Source organism: Muntiacus reevesi, chromosome 1 (genome assembly GCF_963930625.1).
Source record: "Muntiacus reevesi chromosome 1, mMunRee1.1, whole genome shotgun sequence".
Taxonomy (NCBI): domain Eukaryota; kingdom Metazoa; phylum Chordata; class Mammalia; order Artiodactyla; family Cervidae; genus Muntiacus; species Muntiacus reevesi.
The window spans coordinates 25,678,200-25,695,507 of NC_089249.1; the positions used below are offsets into that span (position 1 = coordinate 25,678,200).

Here is a 17,308-nt window from a genome sequence, read left to right on the forward strand (position 1 = left end):
AGTCAAGAATTTCATCCTCAAAATCTTGATCTTCCATTATTGATAATCATTCTTTTGTCAAGATTTGTTTGGAATTTAATGTCCCCTCTCTCCTCCCTCTTTTACCTATGTAATTACCCAGAAGAAGTATTTTGATTATCGAGTATATCTCACATTGCAGCTCATTTATGTGGCTACAAGAAAGAATTTGTCTGGATATCCAGTGGGGCTTACCTAACTGTGAATTTGAAAACTGATGAGTCTGTGGGAGAAAGAGGTTTTAAACTGATTTTGGAAGATATGACTCAGAAGCCATCACAGAAAAGCAATATTGGGATCCAACTGCCTATTAATGGTAAGTAATTGTTTTAAAATTCCTATCAAAGCAGGTACCATATATGCCTTAAAACAGAGCCTGGAGCCTACTGGTTTAGGGATCAGTGGCAATCACTTTACTCTAATACTAAAAACAGGATAAGCTCATTTCAAACCATTCCTTAAGAACTGAGACTTTGGCAGTTCACATAGATCATGTGAGGTAATAAAATTAATTGGGGTGTGTACATGTCTATATGTGTATATGTTGTTTTTAATTAAGAAATAATAATAAACATGAAAGACAGTCACTATTTAAAAGATCCTGTGGGGCCTTTCAAGCTGAAACAAGAGGAGAGTTCAATGTGTTTCCATGTCTTTGTTTACATATCTCTTTTTTTAAGTAACTATCTCCTCACCACCCCGAAGAGCCCTCAAACTATTTCAGATATAACAACTTTTCTGCATAAAATAGAAACAAATGTACTGATTTTTTCCTACTTAGTCTATCTAATTTTAAGCTAGAGTTCCATTAGTTGTGCTTAAGACTAAACCTAATGAATCTATTATTAGGAGATTTTCTTGATTAGAGTGTAATAGCAGGAAAATTCAAATAATCCACATGAATGCAAAGTTTTTTATTTTTTCTTTTTATGACACTCTATCTAAAGATTTCAGCTGGCTCTAGTGGTAAAGAATCCACGTGCCAGTGCCAGAGACTCAAGAGACACGAGTTCGATCCCTGTTTTAGAAAGATCCCCCGGAGAAGGAAATGTCAACCCACTCGAGTATTTCTTGCCTGGAGATCCTATGGACAGAGGAGTCTGGTGGGCTACAGTCCATGGAATCACAAAGAGTTGCCATATAACTTAGTAACTAAGCAACAACTATCTTTCTTAGGATGGTGAAATGAATAGGCTCTCCTAAGAGTCCTGAATTTGAGTCCTAGACTAGTGAACCACATTGTCCTATAGGTGTGATTGTTTTCTTTTTTTGGCTGTGCCACAAGGCATGTGGCATCTTAGTTCCCTACCCAGGCAGGGACCAAACCCGTGCACCCTGCAACTGAAGCACAGTCTTAACCACTGGACCACTCAGAAAGTCCCCTATAGATGTGATTTTTAATTGTTAAAGGCCTGCTCACCTAATTGACCCTTCTTCTGTGTCCATTGCTTTTGTTTTTTCATTGCTATATCCTTAAACTGACCCTTTATTCTCACAGTAAAAATATTTAGCTTCATTTCTGTTTTAAAGTATTGTAAAGTAAGTTGAATACTAATAAAATATTGCTATTATACATGGATACAAACAGCCCACAAATCTGAGTTACCATATAAAATGTGGATTACAATGCAATAAAAACATATTTTAATGCTATGAACTTAATGCATAAAAAACATGTTTGAGTAAATACCTTTTGTGGGTTTTTTTCCCCTAAAGTCCAGGATAGTCTTAATTTTGAAGAGTTTGCATATTTTTAAAGGAGGAGGGAATCCATGTTTTATACATATCTGAAAAGAAAGTAGAAATGATTTTACTTAAGTATTGAATAAACAAGTACAAATCCACTGTGCTATAAACTTTTTGTTTTAAATAGCTTTCTGGTGTAAAAAATAATCTCAAGTAAAGAATTAACAAGAGAGTGTATCTTAGGAGACCTGGGTTTGATCCCTGGGTTGGGAATATAGCCTATCACTCCAAAATTATATAATTATGGAAAAATTTAGCTTTCTTCATATTTAAGGAAATGCTTAACTGTCTCTTTTTACTTTCTGGTAAATTTCTTTTTAAATCTGAGAATGTAGTAAACATATTGCTATAAATTTTCCTTATGGTTTTCCTTTATATATACAACTTATTTTGAATACACGGAGCATAAAATATTTTGATGTGTCTAAATATATGTACTGGGATAACACAAATGATGCTTCAGAAAGAACAATCTCCAATAATTTCATGATTAAGAGCAACATTTTTATTTATTTAAAAAAATTGATTTATGTTCCAATTCATCTAAATATATGTGTATTAATATGAGTATATTAACATGGTGTGTATATTAGTACCTTAGTAAACTGTTGACTTTTGCTCATTTAAAAGCATTGGAAGAAAAGCTGAGTCTCATCTCTTGCAAATAATGCTAATTTTGAACCGACAAAAGGAATAAATGCCTTCTGAGATTTAAATAGATCTTCATAAATATTGCTATCTAATGTTTTGCTGTTGTTTTTTCTAAGGGCTTTGGAGAAGGAAATGGCAACCCACTCCAGTATTCTTGCCTGGAAAATCCCATGGACGGAGGAACCTGGGGTCGCAAAGAGTGGGTCACGACTGAGTCACTTCACTTTCGCTTTCACAGTAGAAAACAAGACCAGAAGACAGCCAGCTCAAGACTTGTGTGGAGTTCCACCTGTTGACCCACTTCTCACTGAAGGGTTTGAGAGGAATACAAATCTCTTGCCGGCAGAGGTCGGGGAGCCCAGGGTGGTTGGTGGCCATGCAGCCCCTGTGATGTCGTGGCCCTGGCTGGTCAGTCTGCAGCACCAAGGACGTCACTTCTGTGGAGGGGCTCTGATTGGGAGGCAGTGGGTCCTGACAGCGGCACACTGTAACTTCAGGTGCGTGCCTGGGTGGGGGCTTCTGGGGTGGGGCGGGTGGTGATGAGGAGCTGTTTGAGGGCCCATGGTGGGTGCACTCCTCCTCTCCCCTCATCATGAGAAGCATTAAGCACCAGCTCCCACTGATACAGTCCCCAACTTGCAAATGAATGAATGCCTTAGGTTGATGAAACTTTCTGTGCTTCACTAATAAAATTACTACTAATAGCTTTTAATTCTAAGAGCAGCTTTCTGCTTCTAGGTATAATTTAACTAGTAAGTAACTAACAACACCCTCCCTTCCAGCCATAAAAATGGAGATCTCACACTTTTGCATCAGTTTCTCAGCATGGAGCCTAGAGCCCAGGGGTTGCTCATACATGGCTTCCTTTCCTTCTTACTCTCCTGTGGATTGTCTGATGATCATCAGTTCAGTTCAGTTCAGTCGCTCAGTCGTGTCCAACTCTTTGCGATTCCATGAATCACAGCACGCCAGGCCTCCCTGTCCATCACCAACTCCAGGAGTTTACTCAAACTCATGTTCATTGAGTTGGTGATGCCATCCAGCCATCTCATCCTCTGTCGTCCCCTTCTTCTCCTGCCCCCAATCCCTCCCAGCATCAGGGTCTTTTCCAGTGAGTCAACTCTTCGCATGAGGTGGCCAAAGTATTGGAATTTCAGCTTCAGCATACCCAGTCCCAAAATAAATCTGTAAAGTTTGAAAGAATTTCAAGGAACGTCCTTTAAAAAAGGAACGTTTGTTTTCTTTGATTTTATCTGACCTTTGATCTTAATATCATACGGAGATGTCTGAAAACTCCCTCAGAGGAGTCTTAGCTTGACGTTTTTAGTATTATCTCCCAGAGGTAGCGAGACAGCTGACGCTGTTGCTGTGTCCCATAGCTGAACAAGCAGATACAACATTTGCAGTGTCTCTGAGATTGGTTTTACAATAAAAGCATCTAATCAAATAATGTGGTGGTCATGAGCCTTCAGTGAACTAGAAACTCAGTTTCTATACTATCCCCCAACTCTTAACTTTTGATACAGATAAATCATAAGAAGTCATCCTTATTAAGACAGTTTCAGACTTTCATGTACTTAAAATTACCTGGGGAGTTTGCTGTAAATGGCATCTTAGAGTACTAATTCTGAATTTTGATTTGATGAGTTATGTTTGGAATTCTGCACTTTTAATACCTGTGCTCGACTTAATGCATGTGATCCCTAGACATTTCTTTGAGAAATACTGTATTAGGGAGTAAATATAACTTTCAGAACAGTTTCAGTGACCATTACATAAGTATATCATATAATGCATAATATTATGATTATAATACATATGATTATTACATTGAGGCAGCATGAATATTAATTGTAATAAAAAATACTGAATTGTTTTATCTGACATTGTGAAGACAAGGAAGTAGATACTTTAAAATTTTTCTCAAGGGCTGAATTAATAAGAAACCTCTGTTTCCTAAGAATTCAAGATAATAAGGATTTTAATGTGGGTTAGAAATGCTAAAGAATATATTTTTAGTAATTTTGAGAAATGATGGCCTAATTAAAAGTGGAATCTATTTCCTCACTCCCTTTTCTTGTGACAAGTACTGTCACAGACTACCTGGTAATAGGAAGAAGTTACCTGGGGAATATAAGAAATAGTGATTTGATACCAGTGAAAGCTGTGTACATTCACCCCAGCTTCACACAATTTCCTCCCAATGATGATCTATCTTTGCTGCATCTGGAAAAACCTGTTGAACTAGGTCAGTATGAATAACTTTTTTCCATTTTGAACCTTTGTCATATAGTTTTTATCTTCTATCTTGCTTAAAAGTACTGTATGTACTTTTCTTCCCCCAAACTTATTTATTTTTAATTGAAGGAAAATTGCTTCACAATAGTGTGTTGGCCTCTACCATGCATCAACATGAGTCAGCCGTAGGTATACATGTGTCCCCTCCTTCTATAACCTCCCTTCTCAGCTCCCACCCCTTCCCACCCCTCAGTGTTGTACCAAAGTCCTGGTTTGAGTTCCCTGAGTCGTGAAGTTAAATAATTATTTTTAAATGTTCTTTCATACTAACTTAACTTACTTTCTCTAAAAGCTGAGGTATCTGTGTAAACATTTTACTTTTATGTGTATTTAATTGACAGGGGCCTAGAGAATATTTCAAAGAAATATGTTTTAGGGATTTTCCTAGCAGTCCAGTGATTAAGACTGTGTTCCCAATGTAGAGGCACAGGTTTGAGGCCTGGTTGGTGAACTAAGATCCTGCATGCTGCACAGTGTGACCTAAAAAAAAGAAAGAAAGAAATACATTTTTAACTTTGTCCTATATATATATATATTTGAGACTCTTTATGTTCTCAGAGGTTAATTCAAATACTTAGAGAACATCAGTTTGAACTATGAGGTGTTCAATTTTCTGTGTCTTTATAATTTAGTAAGATATTGCGTTTTTTAAATTTTTACTTAAGCCAAAGCTAAGTAAAAGTGTGGAATTGTTAATCCTCACATTGTCACAAAGTAGTCATGTGATCTTGGGCAGTTTATGTAACTTCGGTGAACCTCAGCTTTATCATTTGTAGACGGGGAATGGCAATAACCCACCTACCTTCTTAGGTGGAAGTTGTATTGGGGGAAATGTAACTAAGATCCATGAATAGTCCCCACCCACACATCCAAGCTTTTTCATGAAATCACAGGGCCCTGGACACTTTTCCTGCTTTGCTCCAACTCTCTCCTCTGTTTCTGCCTATAGACCTCACTCCATTCTTCAAACCCCAAATCATTTGCTCTTTATGCTTTTATAACTGAGTCAGTGACAGCATTCAGAGCAGTGCTTCTTAACCTTGACTATGACTTATTTTTTCTCCCTATCCTGCTTTTAAAATTTAGTTTTAGTTAAACTATCAATGCTGAGAGAATTGTAGATTCACATGTAATTATAAGGAATAATACAGAGACACCAAAGTACTTTTTACCTTGGTTTTCACCAGTGGTAACAACTTGCAGCATTTGACATTTATACAATTGAGATACAAAACATTTCTGTCTCCATGAAGATCGTTACTATTGCCTCTTTATAGCTACACCCATCTCCTTCCTCCTCATTCTACCCTGCCCACCCAGATTTCTGTCAATCAGGATCTGTTCTTTGTTTCTATAATTTTGTCAGTTTAAGGATTTTATATAAATGGAATCATATAGTATGTAACCTCTTGTGATTGATTTTTTTCACTTACCATTAACACTCTGGAGCTTCATTCATGTTGTTGCATGTAATCAACAGGGCATTCCTTTTAATAGCTGAGTAATGTTCATGGTTTGAATGTTTAACCACTCAGAACTATTTAGCCATTCATTTGTTGAAGAACGTCTGAATGGGTTCTAGTTTTTAGATGTTACAAATAAAGCTGCCATGAACATTCATGTAAAGGTGGTTTCCTTTTTTTACTTAAATAATGCTGGATTGACTATCTTTATATGTACATTTTTCTAGGTCTATTGCCTTAAGATAAATTTCTCAGACACAGAAATGCTGGATTTGGGCCATAACTGTTTTCAAGATTCTTGACATATTTTTCCGATATAAACACAACTGAATGTAGAGTACAAGTCAATACATCTCCCCATCCCCATCCTGCAATTTGGCAATATCTGACAATTTTTGAAGTGCAGGCCTTGTGGTCTAGCAACTCAACTATCCAGGAATACTGGCACCGATGCACAGATAGGTGATCTGGAAAACTTGATGCAGTTTATAAAGGAAAAAATTAAAGTCTAAATATTTGCCAATGGGATTTAATAAATTGCAGTACATTCATTATCTGAATACTGAGTGCTGTTAAAAGAATGATGTAGTAGATCTATATGCAATGATATAAATAATATGATCATAATTTAGTCAATGAAGAGTATCAGAATAAGAAAAAACAATTGATGGGAAAAATATGTTGGTAGAGGGAAAATGTTTTAGCTCAAAGAAATTTAGGAGGAGATTATGATAGAGCAATGATCATCTATGAAGGCAGTATAACATAAGATTTGCTACACATGTAGAGAGATGAGTAGGAAAAGAATAGACAAGTTACAAAGAGTTTTATGTAATTTTGTTAAGAGATAGCAGTAAAAATAAAGAACATATCATTGAAATTAATGGCCTATGATAGCAGGTATGCTGAAGCACTTAAGTATGTAAAAGCCCAGATGAAAATGAAGTGAAATAGCCTGGGAAAAGGGAAAACAAACACAAGAGCACTGCATTCAGTGTGTGTGTGTGTGTGTGTGTGTGTGTGTGTGTGTGTAGCATATATACACACAGAGACACAAACCCATAATATTTATATATATACAAATTTTGGTGATAAGAAAAAGTGAATGTGTAATATATCAATATATCTTATAATGCAACTGTGAAGATAGATATTTGCTGTAAAAATACTTCAACAGTTTAAATTGCTACAAATATATTCTTCTCCATTCTTCATGTAATATAGTTGAAAAAGAAGACAATTTTATCCTTCTCCATTGTCATCTCAGATTCAGCATGGTGATGTCGTCAAGGCACACGGGTTAAAAAAACAAATTTATTTTTTAAAATGGTTATGGGTGAGAAGCCCCACATATCAGTGCAGGGTGTGTGTTTCTGTTTTCCTAGGAGGATATGGAAATACTTGGAGCAAAATGGTATCATGTACATTGATTGGGATGCTCCCCTCTGAGTAACTAATAGGTGAAAGCTTCTGGAAGACTTTATTTATTAAATTATAGAGTTACAGAGGATAGTGTCAGGTCAAAATAGACATTTCTAGAGCTATCACCTAAGAGCAAGCAATATAGACAATGTTAATATGAATCTTATAGACTAATTGATATTTGTCTTTTTCATTCTCATCCTTTTTATTAGGAGAGTTTGTATCTACAATCTGTTTGCCAGGGAAAGATGATAAAATAAATTTACTTTCCAAATGTTTGACTGCTGGATGGGGAATAACTGAACCTCATCGTGAGTATATTTATTACCTCTTCTAAAATTAAAATCCAAACAATTATATGTGAAGTCTGAGTATACTGTTTATTCACTTTCAGTTTTTCTGTATTTTTCATAGGAATGATAGTAGAAAAACTTTTTTCCATGATAGATCTAAAGGTGACGGCTTGAGTTTTAGGCCATCATATTCATGAACAGAAGTTCATTGATTCTAGTTCATTGATACTTCTAAAAACTTGTGTTGCTAACTATCTAGTGATGTTATTACCTAATAAATATTTGTATGTATTTACTCCCCAATTGCGCTGTGAGCGCACACACAGATACACACACACACAGTTTATTTTCACAATAGTGTAGATATTACTATTGTAAAAACCCATACTTGAAGATGTATGTGCCTGTTCTTAAAGCTTTCAGGCATTTTTCTGAAATGATAGGGTGGTATAAAAGGTAAGTGTGTAGATATGGTATTACTTACATGTGAAATTTAAAATGTAACAGAAATGAACTTATCTATGAGACAAAAACAGACTCAGACATAGAGAACAGACTTTTGGTTACCAAGGGAGAGGAGGGCAGCGGGGAGGGTTAGATTGGGAGTTTGAGACTGGAAGATGCGAGCTATTATATATAGGATGGATAAACAACAAGGTCTTGTTGTGTAGCACAGGGAACCAAATTCAATATCCTGTAATAAATCATAATAGAAAAGGATATGAAAAAGAACATATATATACATTATATATATGTGTAAAATGTATATATGTGTCTGAATCACTTTCCTGTATACCAGAAACTATTACAATGTTGTAAATCAACTATACTTCAATTTTTTTAAAAAGGTAAATGGGTGGAAAGATGATGTGGAAATATTCTAGTCCATATAAAGATCAAACCCATGTCTCTGGTCTTACCTACACCCTATTTTCCAGATGAATTAACTAGTTACAAATATCCAACAAAGTAAAGAGTTAGAATGTGATTTCAGTTGTCAGCTTCCAAGCAGTGTCAGCACTTAAACAGAATGTCCTGCTCAGTAGAAGTCAAATCAAAAGATTGAAAAGATGGCCATACCAATGAAGTAAAGTATAGACTTCATATGTAAAAAGTGAATTATGTTGTTTGCTTTATCAACAACTGATTTGGGTATAAGTTTTGTCATTTTTTTCATAAGGTGGTATCATTTTTGTATCTTCTGAGGACTATACTAATGATAAAAGAATGCACATAAAATGTTTTTTGTTGTTTCTGTTGTATAAACCACTGTGGAATATTAGTTTTTTACAAGTCACCTAATGGCATCATGGAAGTGCTGAGAGAGGAGACTGAGTAGGATTTACCCCTTGGAGTCTGTGTATATGTAAGGCTAATTTTGTTTTATCCTTTAATAGCATTTGCCTATGTATTTTTATTTCTTTTCTACTAGAAGATGAATTTCCTAAAACTGTGCAACAGGCAGAGGTACCACTGATCAGTAGTATATCTTGTCGAAGTTACTGGGGACTGGAAATTAAAGACACTAATATATGTGGAGGGGCTTCCGGATCATCCTCCTGTATGGTAATTAAGGCCTGTATTCACGAGGGCAGGAGGTTCTTTTCAGTGTTGTCTTCTGAATGTTTGTTTGCTGACCAGAAAGAGGTACAAACGTATGGCAGTTTTAAAGGGAAAAGTGAGAGGAATTAAGTCCATTGCTAAGTTGATGTACTGCGATTGCTAATTTGATATTTGCATAGATTCAGTTTTCAAAAGGAATTACTCGTTCCATTGCTAGGTTGAACTATGTGAAACATGATTTTCAGCTATTTTTGACCTACAAAAAAATGATGATTTCTTATGGTTTGACATCATAGCTGAATTAGGTAGCTCAAACTATATACTTCCAGTAGCACTGAAAATATAAAAATGCTTTTGTGTAACTCAAAGCCATCATTTGCTCATTTATATTTATTAGACACATGAAACTTCCTGCATGGTAGTCTATGGTCAGCATAAAATGAACTTACGTTTCTTTCAGCATTGCTCTGAAAATATAAATTTTGATCTGAATCAGAGATCTGTAACATCAGCCAACGAGCTCCGTGGCCCTAGTTCCTTAAGCTGTTGTGAGCAGAAATCAGAGATGGGAGAGTGACTTACACTCTGTCTGATCATCCGCTGCAGTTGGGGGTTGGCGCCCCCCATGAATCATGCAGTCGGGAGAATGAACTTCTCTTTTTGCTGGTTGCAGGGAGATTCTGGAGGACCGCTGCAGTGTGGCAAGGGCGGGCAGTACAAGCTCATCGGTGTTGTGAGCTGGGGCAGCAGTAACTGCCATCCTGCCGCACCAACAGTCTTCACCAGAATTTCTGCCTACACAGATTGGATCACATCCATCACTGGAGAAGCAGGATCACTGGAAGAGCAGCCTGGTGGGACTGGGATCACAAGTGGGAAAGGAAATAGCTAACCACATATCTGGAAAATATGTCTCTTGTCATTGCTAAAAAACTCAATGTCACTTCTCCCAACTTTTGTCATTGAGGAGCTTGGATTTGGTATGTAAATACATTCAATATTAAACATTGGTCACAGAAAGTTAAGGTTGGTTAGTGCCTCCTGGGAACTTACAATCTTAAATGCCATTAAATTCGTATCTATATACTATATATATGTCACATTTGAATACCACCGTATATACTTTTGGGGTTTCCCAGATGGTGCTAATGGTTAAGAACCTGCTTGCCAATGCAGGAGATGTAAAGAGGAGATAAAGACATGTGGGTTCAATCCCTGGGTCTGGAAGATCCCTGGAAGAGGGCATGGCAACCTACTCCAGTATTCTTTCCTGAAGAATCCCATGAACACAGGAGCCTTACTATGGTCCATATGGTTGACTACGGTTCATATGGTCCAAAGGAGCTGACTGCAGGTCCACATGGTCCTGACCATGGGCTATGGTCCATAGGGTTGCATAGAGCAGGACATGACTGAAGTTATTCAGCACAGAACGGAAGGTGGTGCTAATGGGAAACAACTGCCTGCCAATGTAGGAGACATGAGTCGTGGGTTCGATCCTTGGGTCTGGAGGATCCACTGGAGAATGGAATGGCACCCCACACCAGTATTCTTGTCTGGAAAATTCAATGGGCAGAGGAGCCTCACATGCTACAGTCCATGGGGCCACAAAGAGTTGGACACGACTGAGCATACATATATACTTTTACTATTTTTTCTAATTTGGTTGACATTGAAAGATATGAAGAGAAATGCTGCTCCCTCCTTGTAATTCTTAATTTTACTCACACAGATAAGCACAAATATAGGAATGGTCCCTGTAAGTTTCACAATTTCAATGAGCAACTGACATTTAAGAAATGATTTATCAGGCTTATCACTTGAGTTTTAACTTTTTAGGTAAAATTTAAGATATTTCCATTGTTTTCAAAACATTTACCTGAATTTCAGCTGACCAGTACCATTATCCTCATCTTTCAAAGCTTAGCCAAAAACTAAGGAAGGCCCTTGAGACCAGAGACTTAATGCCAGAGCACATCACAAAGATATATAATATAGAATGAGAAAGAGCTTGAAGCAACTTTTTTTCTCTTATTTCCCACCAATATTTATCATTTTGTTTCCAAAATTACAGCATTCAAGAAGGGAGGATAGTTTAACTTTTTAGGTAAGCACAATATAAACAGAGAACACTCCATAAAGAAATAACCAAAAGAGAATTTTTTTTTTCTTTTTCTTATCTCCCTTTCTCTTACCCCATTGTTTCCACCCCTTCTCTATTTCTCTTTCTGTCTCTCCTCTCTTTTGCAAATGCTACAGAGGGAAAGTGTTTTTCAATTTCCTAGTATTTACTAAAAACATCTTTTATGAATTTTGGTCTAAATTGCTTTCATTGATTTAAATTATACTGTTCAATAGAAACTCAGTAAATTGAAAGATGAGATTTATAATGAAGATGCTCTCATTCTTATGTTAATTTGTTTTGTAGTATTTTTACTTTGTCTCATTAAATTTCTCTCATCTTTTCAGTTTGATGACATTAAGGGGAGTTAAAGATGGACTGTATTAAAACATCAGGCCTGTCTAAAGCATTCTTCTTCACAGTGTGATCTGCAGGGGGCTAATTTGGGTACTTGGACAATCTCTGATCTCCTGGGACAGTGATCTGTTGGTGATGCTTGAGGGCTCTGGCAGCAAAAGATATGGGGTTAGCATTCCATGTACTACTTGGGGAATCTGCCTGACTTTCCTACAAGGGTCAGAGACTAATTCGTGATCTCTTTTCAGCTTCAGTTGGCAGTAATTTTTAAATTGTTCTGTATTTAATCTTTTCCCTGTTGAATAGGACTGTGTTAGACTATTTTACTGTTAGACTGCTTTACTTGTCCATTTCCTAGTTGAAAGCCAGTTTCACTCAGGAGGGACATAAACTTTATTTCCTACTTTGTTTCTTCTTCCCCAAAAGTCTTTTTTATTCTTTCATTTCAAGGTCAAGCTCTATGTGTATTAGATTGCAATCAACTGTGTACATTGATATAGTCTGTAAGAGTTATGTAGCCAAATTAAAAAAAAATAGAGACCTAATAGCCTAAGATTTTGCTCATGTGTTCATTTAAAAACGTCCTCCATGAGCACCTGCTATATGGCAAAGAGGGGCACCTTGAAAGAGGAAATTTCCCTCATCTTTAGAATCTCATTCTAGGGGAGAAGAAGGATATACAAAGTTAATTATGATTCTGTATGCCATGGAGTTGCCAGCCTAGGAGGAAACAATCAACACTTTCTGCAAAGATGGATGGAGGTTTTGCAGGAAGGGTAATATTTGAACAGAGTTTTAAAGCTCTAATATTAGTTGACTTGATTTTGACTTTATGTCTTAATGTTTTATACACTGGTATCTGATGTTAAAGAAATCTGTATAAAGCTATTTTCCTATGAATAACTTCACATACTCTGAGTCTCTCCTATCATTTGGATTCTTGGAATATTTTTGTTGTTGTTCATCCTTCAGCCATAAATTGCATTACTTAGTTTCCTGTAACTCACCATCTTATCTTTTTCACAAAATTTTCAATAACATGAAGTGAAGTGAAGTGAAGTTGCTCAGTCGTGTGTCCCACTCTTTGTGATCCCATGGACTGTAGCCCACCAGGCTCCTCCATCCACGGAATTCTCCAGGCCAGAATACTGGAGTGGGTGCCATATTCCTTCTCCAGGGGATCTTCCCAACCCAGGGATCGAACCCAAGTCTCCCTCATTGCAGGCAGATGCTTTGCTGACTGAGCTACCAGGGAAGTAGTAAAAACATAGTTCAATAACATAGTTCCAGTTATTCATACATATTCTTTGTCAATGTAACAGTCAACTTAGACCCAACAGGTGTCTAATTCTCACCAAGGATTAACTGAAGAGTTAGTGTGATGTAAAAGGCTTTGGGCACTTAACTGATTTCATCTTGGTCTCAATTTTATTATCAGTAGCATAACCACTTTCATTTTTCTATTCCTTATAGATACTTATAAAATAAGAGTAAATTTTAACCAAAGTTTCAGCTAGTGGCAACACAAATCACTGTTGGGGCCAAAATATCTAATACATTCTTAAAGAGGCAGAATAAAGGGAAAAATTACAACAGAGACAATTAAAGCTATAGTAATTAAAACAGAATTCTCCAGGCCAGAATCCTGGAGTGGGTAGCCTTTCACTTCTCCAGGGTATCTTCCCAACCCAGGGATTGAACCCAGGTCTCCCACACTGCAGGTGGATTCTTTACCAACTGAGCCAGCAGGGTGATGTTGCTGCAGAGATGAAGAAATCAATCAATAGAACAGAAAGCAAAAGCAAGAAAAAGTGCCATCTTACATTCTCTAAACTGGCAAAATGCTTGGTGTGACAATATAAACAGATGAGAAAATGGAATGAAGGGAACTCTCCTCACTGGTCAGGGGTGGGGTGCAACTCAGATAACATGGATAATATTGAAGATGCCAATGTCCTCTGAGTTAGCAATTCTACCTATAAGGAAATGCCCTAGACAGTTGCATGGCTGCAATTGAATGAAAACATCTGGGGCATGAGTGGGGGTGGTGTAATTTTTTTTTTAAATTTCTTACATTGATTGTAACATACATTTAGGTTTAACAGTGTCCTGGGAAAGTGACGCAGCCATGACAACTGAACATGAACCAGAAACTTTATAGAAACATGAATATCAGCAAAAGCTGGAACTCCATATACCCAATACAGAAGCATGGGTAATCAAAAGGTAGTATCCTCACATAGCAGTAAAAACCATAGGACAGTCCACAGGCTCTTTGGATGAATATTAAAAGCAATGATGAGTTTCAAAAGCAAATTTCAGAAGAGTAGGTACCATAGAAGGGTCAGTGACAGGCAAAATTAAACTGTTTAGCTTCATATATGGGTGAAAAAAATGCTAGGGAACAAGAATCCACCATTCAGAGCAGTAGGAGGATGGTGGGATAAGACAGAGGAACCACACATAAGTGGTTTTAATAATTTTCTAATTGGGTGGCAGTTTTATAGATGTTTATGATATTGCTCCATAACTTACATATATTTCTGTGTACATTAAATACTACAGAATATACATATACTTATCACTTGCACATACATGCAAGCTCCTAGTATAATTTCTTTGTAATATGTGACACTTTATTAATGTATTAAAGATTACAACTAGCTAAATTTATTGTCACTATGTATATAATGTTTTGAAGTGACATATATTTTTATAAAGTACTGATTAGTTGGGAAAAAGTTGCCTTAATACTTGAAATGTGTGAATTTTTTGGAACTTGCTGCACATGGTGATTTAATTTTTGACTACATAATTTTCAGAAGTAGTATTTTTAATGGTGTGCATATTTTGGTTCTTACATTTTTTGCTTCTTAAACTAACAAGATCCTGACCAAACAGTTTACTCCTCATTTTCTGTGGGTTACAACCCATGCATTCAAAAAGCAAAACTTTGATTCTGATTTTTACATCATAGGCTCTTCAGATAAAACATTCAGTTGCTTAAGCACTGCATAAAAACATTATAAACTTTTTATTTTCTAGTGTTCCCCTTACATAATTGTTGATATGGAGATGATCCGTAATGTATACATAATATTTAAATCGTGAGTGATGTTGATAATGCCATTTATCGTGTTTTAAAATTAGTCTACAAAAATGTTGTCTCCTTCTGTATTTGCACCTCTCATACAGAGAGTTACCATATACAGCTTTTTATGGTTAGATACCACATCCAAAGACTCACGGCAATATGTTACATGACAGGTTAAAGCAAAATCAAACAAAAAAAAAGCCTGTGAATTTAATTTGAAATTGTATATGATACTATATATTTGATAGAAATTTGATATTTGGAGAGAGGAAGATACAGTCAACCCTTCATATCTGCATATCCATGGATTCAATCGAAGGATGGAAAATATTTGGAAAAAAAAATTCCATGAAATTCCAAAAAACACAGCTTGAATTTGCCACTCATCTTCAACTATTTACATAGCACTTACATTATATTTGGGCTTTCCTGGGGGCTCAGACAGTAAAGAATCTGCCTGCAATGCAGGAGACATGGTTTGATCCATGGATCGGGAAGATCCCCTGGAGAAGGAAATGGCCACCCACTCCAGTATTCTTGCCTGGAGAATTCCATGGACAGAGGAGCCTGGCAGGCTACAGTCCACGGGGTCTCAAAGAGTCAGACATGACTGAGCGACTAACATTAAAAGTCTTTTAAATAACACTTGCTATTCAGCATAGAACCTGCTCTTCTCTCCAGGTAATTAGAGTTCCACACGTGCAGAGCACTAAAGTCTTGCATTTCTGGCAATCCCCTTTACCTGGAAAGCACAGATTGTCTCTGTGTCTTGTGTTCCGTGATATCACTTGATGTCACTGCTTGTTAACTTTGCTTAGTTAACACTGGCAGTTACACTTTCTGCCATCCATTCTCTTCCAGTGGAAAAGGGTTTAAAATTTGTGTTATCTTCTATGTTAAATATTACCTGACGTTTCCATTTAGGTCATTTAACCATTAAAGCTAATCTTATGAAAATATTTGAATATCTTATCAATAACCCCTGGGCATAGGGATAAGTGTTGGTTCTGAAACCAGACTCCTTGGGTTCAAATCCCATCTTCATCATTAACTAGCATTATGACTTTGGGCACATTAGCCTCATTATACTTTTACTTTCTCACCTACAGAATGGAGGTAATAAAAAAACTATTCATAGAGATATCTCGTAGTTAAAAGAATTTATAAATTTATCTACTTAAAAGAGTGTCAGTCACCTAGTAAACTTTCAATTTATGTTAGTTACTGTTTTGTGCATTTTTTAAAAATAAAGCTTTTAAAGAGGAGTCCCTCTCCCCACCAATCTGACCTTAGGTCCTTTAAAAAATATTTGAACAAAAGAGAACAGTTAAAAAATTGTCACAAAAATGAATGAACCTCAAAATCATTATGCTAACTGAAAAAAAGCCAGTTGCAACAGACTACGTGTTACAGTTACACTTATATGGAATGTAGACAAATTTGTAGATGGAGAGGAGAACAGTGGTTCCCTAACATTATGGATGGGCTTCCCTCATAGCTCAGTTGGTAAAGAGTCCGCCTGCAATGCAGGAGACCCCGCTTCGATTCCTGGGTCAGGAAGATCCGCTGGAGAAGGGATAGGCTACCCACTCCAGTATTCTTGGGCTTCCCTTATGGCTCAGCTGGTAAAGAATCCACCTGCAATGCAGGAGACCTGGGTTGGATCCCTGGGTTTGGAAAATCCCTGGAGAAGGGAAAGGCTACCCACTCCACTATTCTGGCCTGGAGAATTCCATGGGCTGTAAAGACCATGGGGTCACAAAGAGTCGGACACAACTGAGCAACTTGCACTTCACTTTTCAAGATTTTGGGTAAAGGCAAGAAATAAAATCAGGGTGATCGAAATGTTCTAAAATTAGATTATGGTGATGATTGTACAACTCCATACATTTAATAAAATCAGTAAATTGTACACTTATAAAGCTTTCTTTTGGGAATAGGTTCAGAATTTTTACTTCAATGACATTTTGATCAGGAGGGATAAAGTCTGATTAAATTCTCATGTTTGAATGTAATCAAAATTCAGTAATAAACCACTACATGTAGGAGAAAAAGACTATGTCATATGTTACTTGGGAAAAGATTGATTTAATTAAGCCTTGCTGTTCAACAATATAGTATATCTAATTATTCAGTTCTTATGTCCTCCATTTTTTCAATAATTCTCTTCATAAATTCCTTAAGGATTTAATTTAGGAATGACAATCCCATGAGGCTATCTTAGTAAATTTCCTTCTGCTGAATATTTTACATATATTAATTTAATTCTGAACACAGTTGT

At 36.5% G+C, this 17,308-nt stretch overlaps 1 protein-coding gene across 2 annotated transcripts; it reads left to right on the forward strand.

Moving 5' to 3' along the window:
- Positions 1–261: 261 nt before the first annotated feature.
- LOC136159456 (chymotrypsinogen A-like) lies at positions 262–10,400 on the forward strand. 2 transcript variants are annotated; one of them, XM_065921696.1, is made up of 6 exons: positions 262–334; positions 2,654–2,912; positions 4,503–4,663; positions 7,811–7,909; positions 9,324–9,457; positions 10,128–10,400. In XM_065921696.1, exons 1-6 carry the CDS (start codon positions 280–282, stop codon positions 10,344–10,346), a joined length of 927 nt encoding a protein of 308 aa, XP_065777768.1. In that variant the 5' UTR covers positions 262–279; the 3' UTR covers positions 10,347–10,400. The 2 variants fall into 2 exon arrangements, with proteins under 2 accessions (XP_065777768.1, XP_065777778.1); XM_065921706.1 differs by having other exon boundaries at positions 9,327–9,457.
- The last annotated feature ends 6,908 nt before the right edge of the window (positions 10,401–17,308 follow it).

What these genes read in the sequence shown, in the direction of transcription:
- LOC136159456 (XM_065921696.1), top strand. Translation starts at nt 280, where the DNA reads ATGACTCAGAAGCCATCACAGAAAAGCAATATTGGGATCCAACTGCCT. An exon ending in GCGGCACACTGTAACTTCAG is followed by an intron (nt 2,913 to 4,502) that starts GTGCGTGCCTGG and finishes TCTTGTGACAAG; the next exon opens with TACTGTCACAGACTACCTGG. An exon ending in GGGAATAACTGAACCTCATC is followed by an intron (nt 7,910 to 9,323) that starts GTGAGTATATTT and finishes CTTTTCTACTAG; the next exon opens with AAGATGAATTTCCTAAAACT.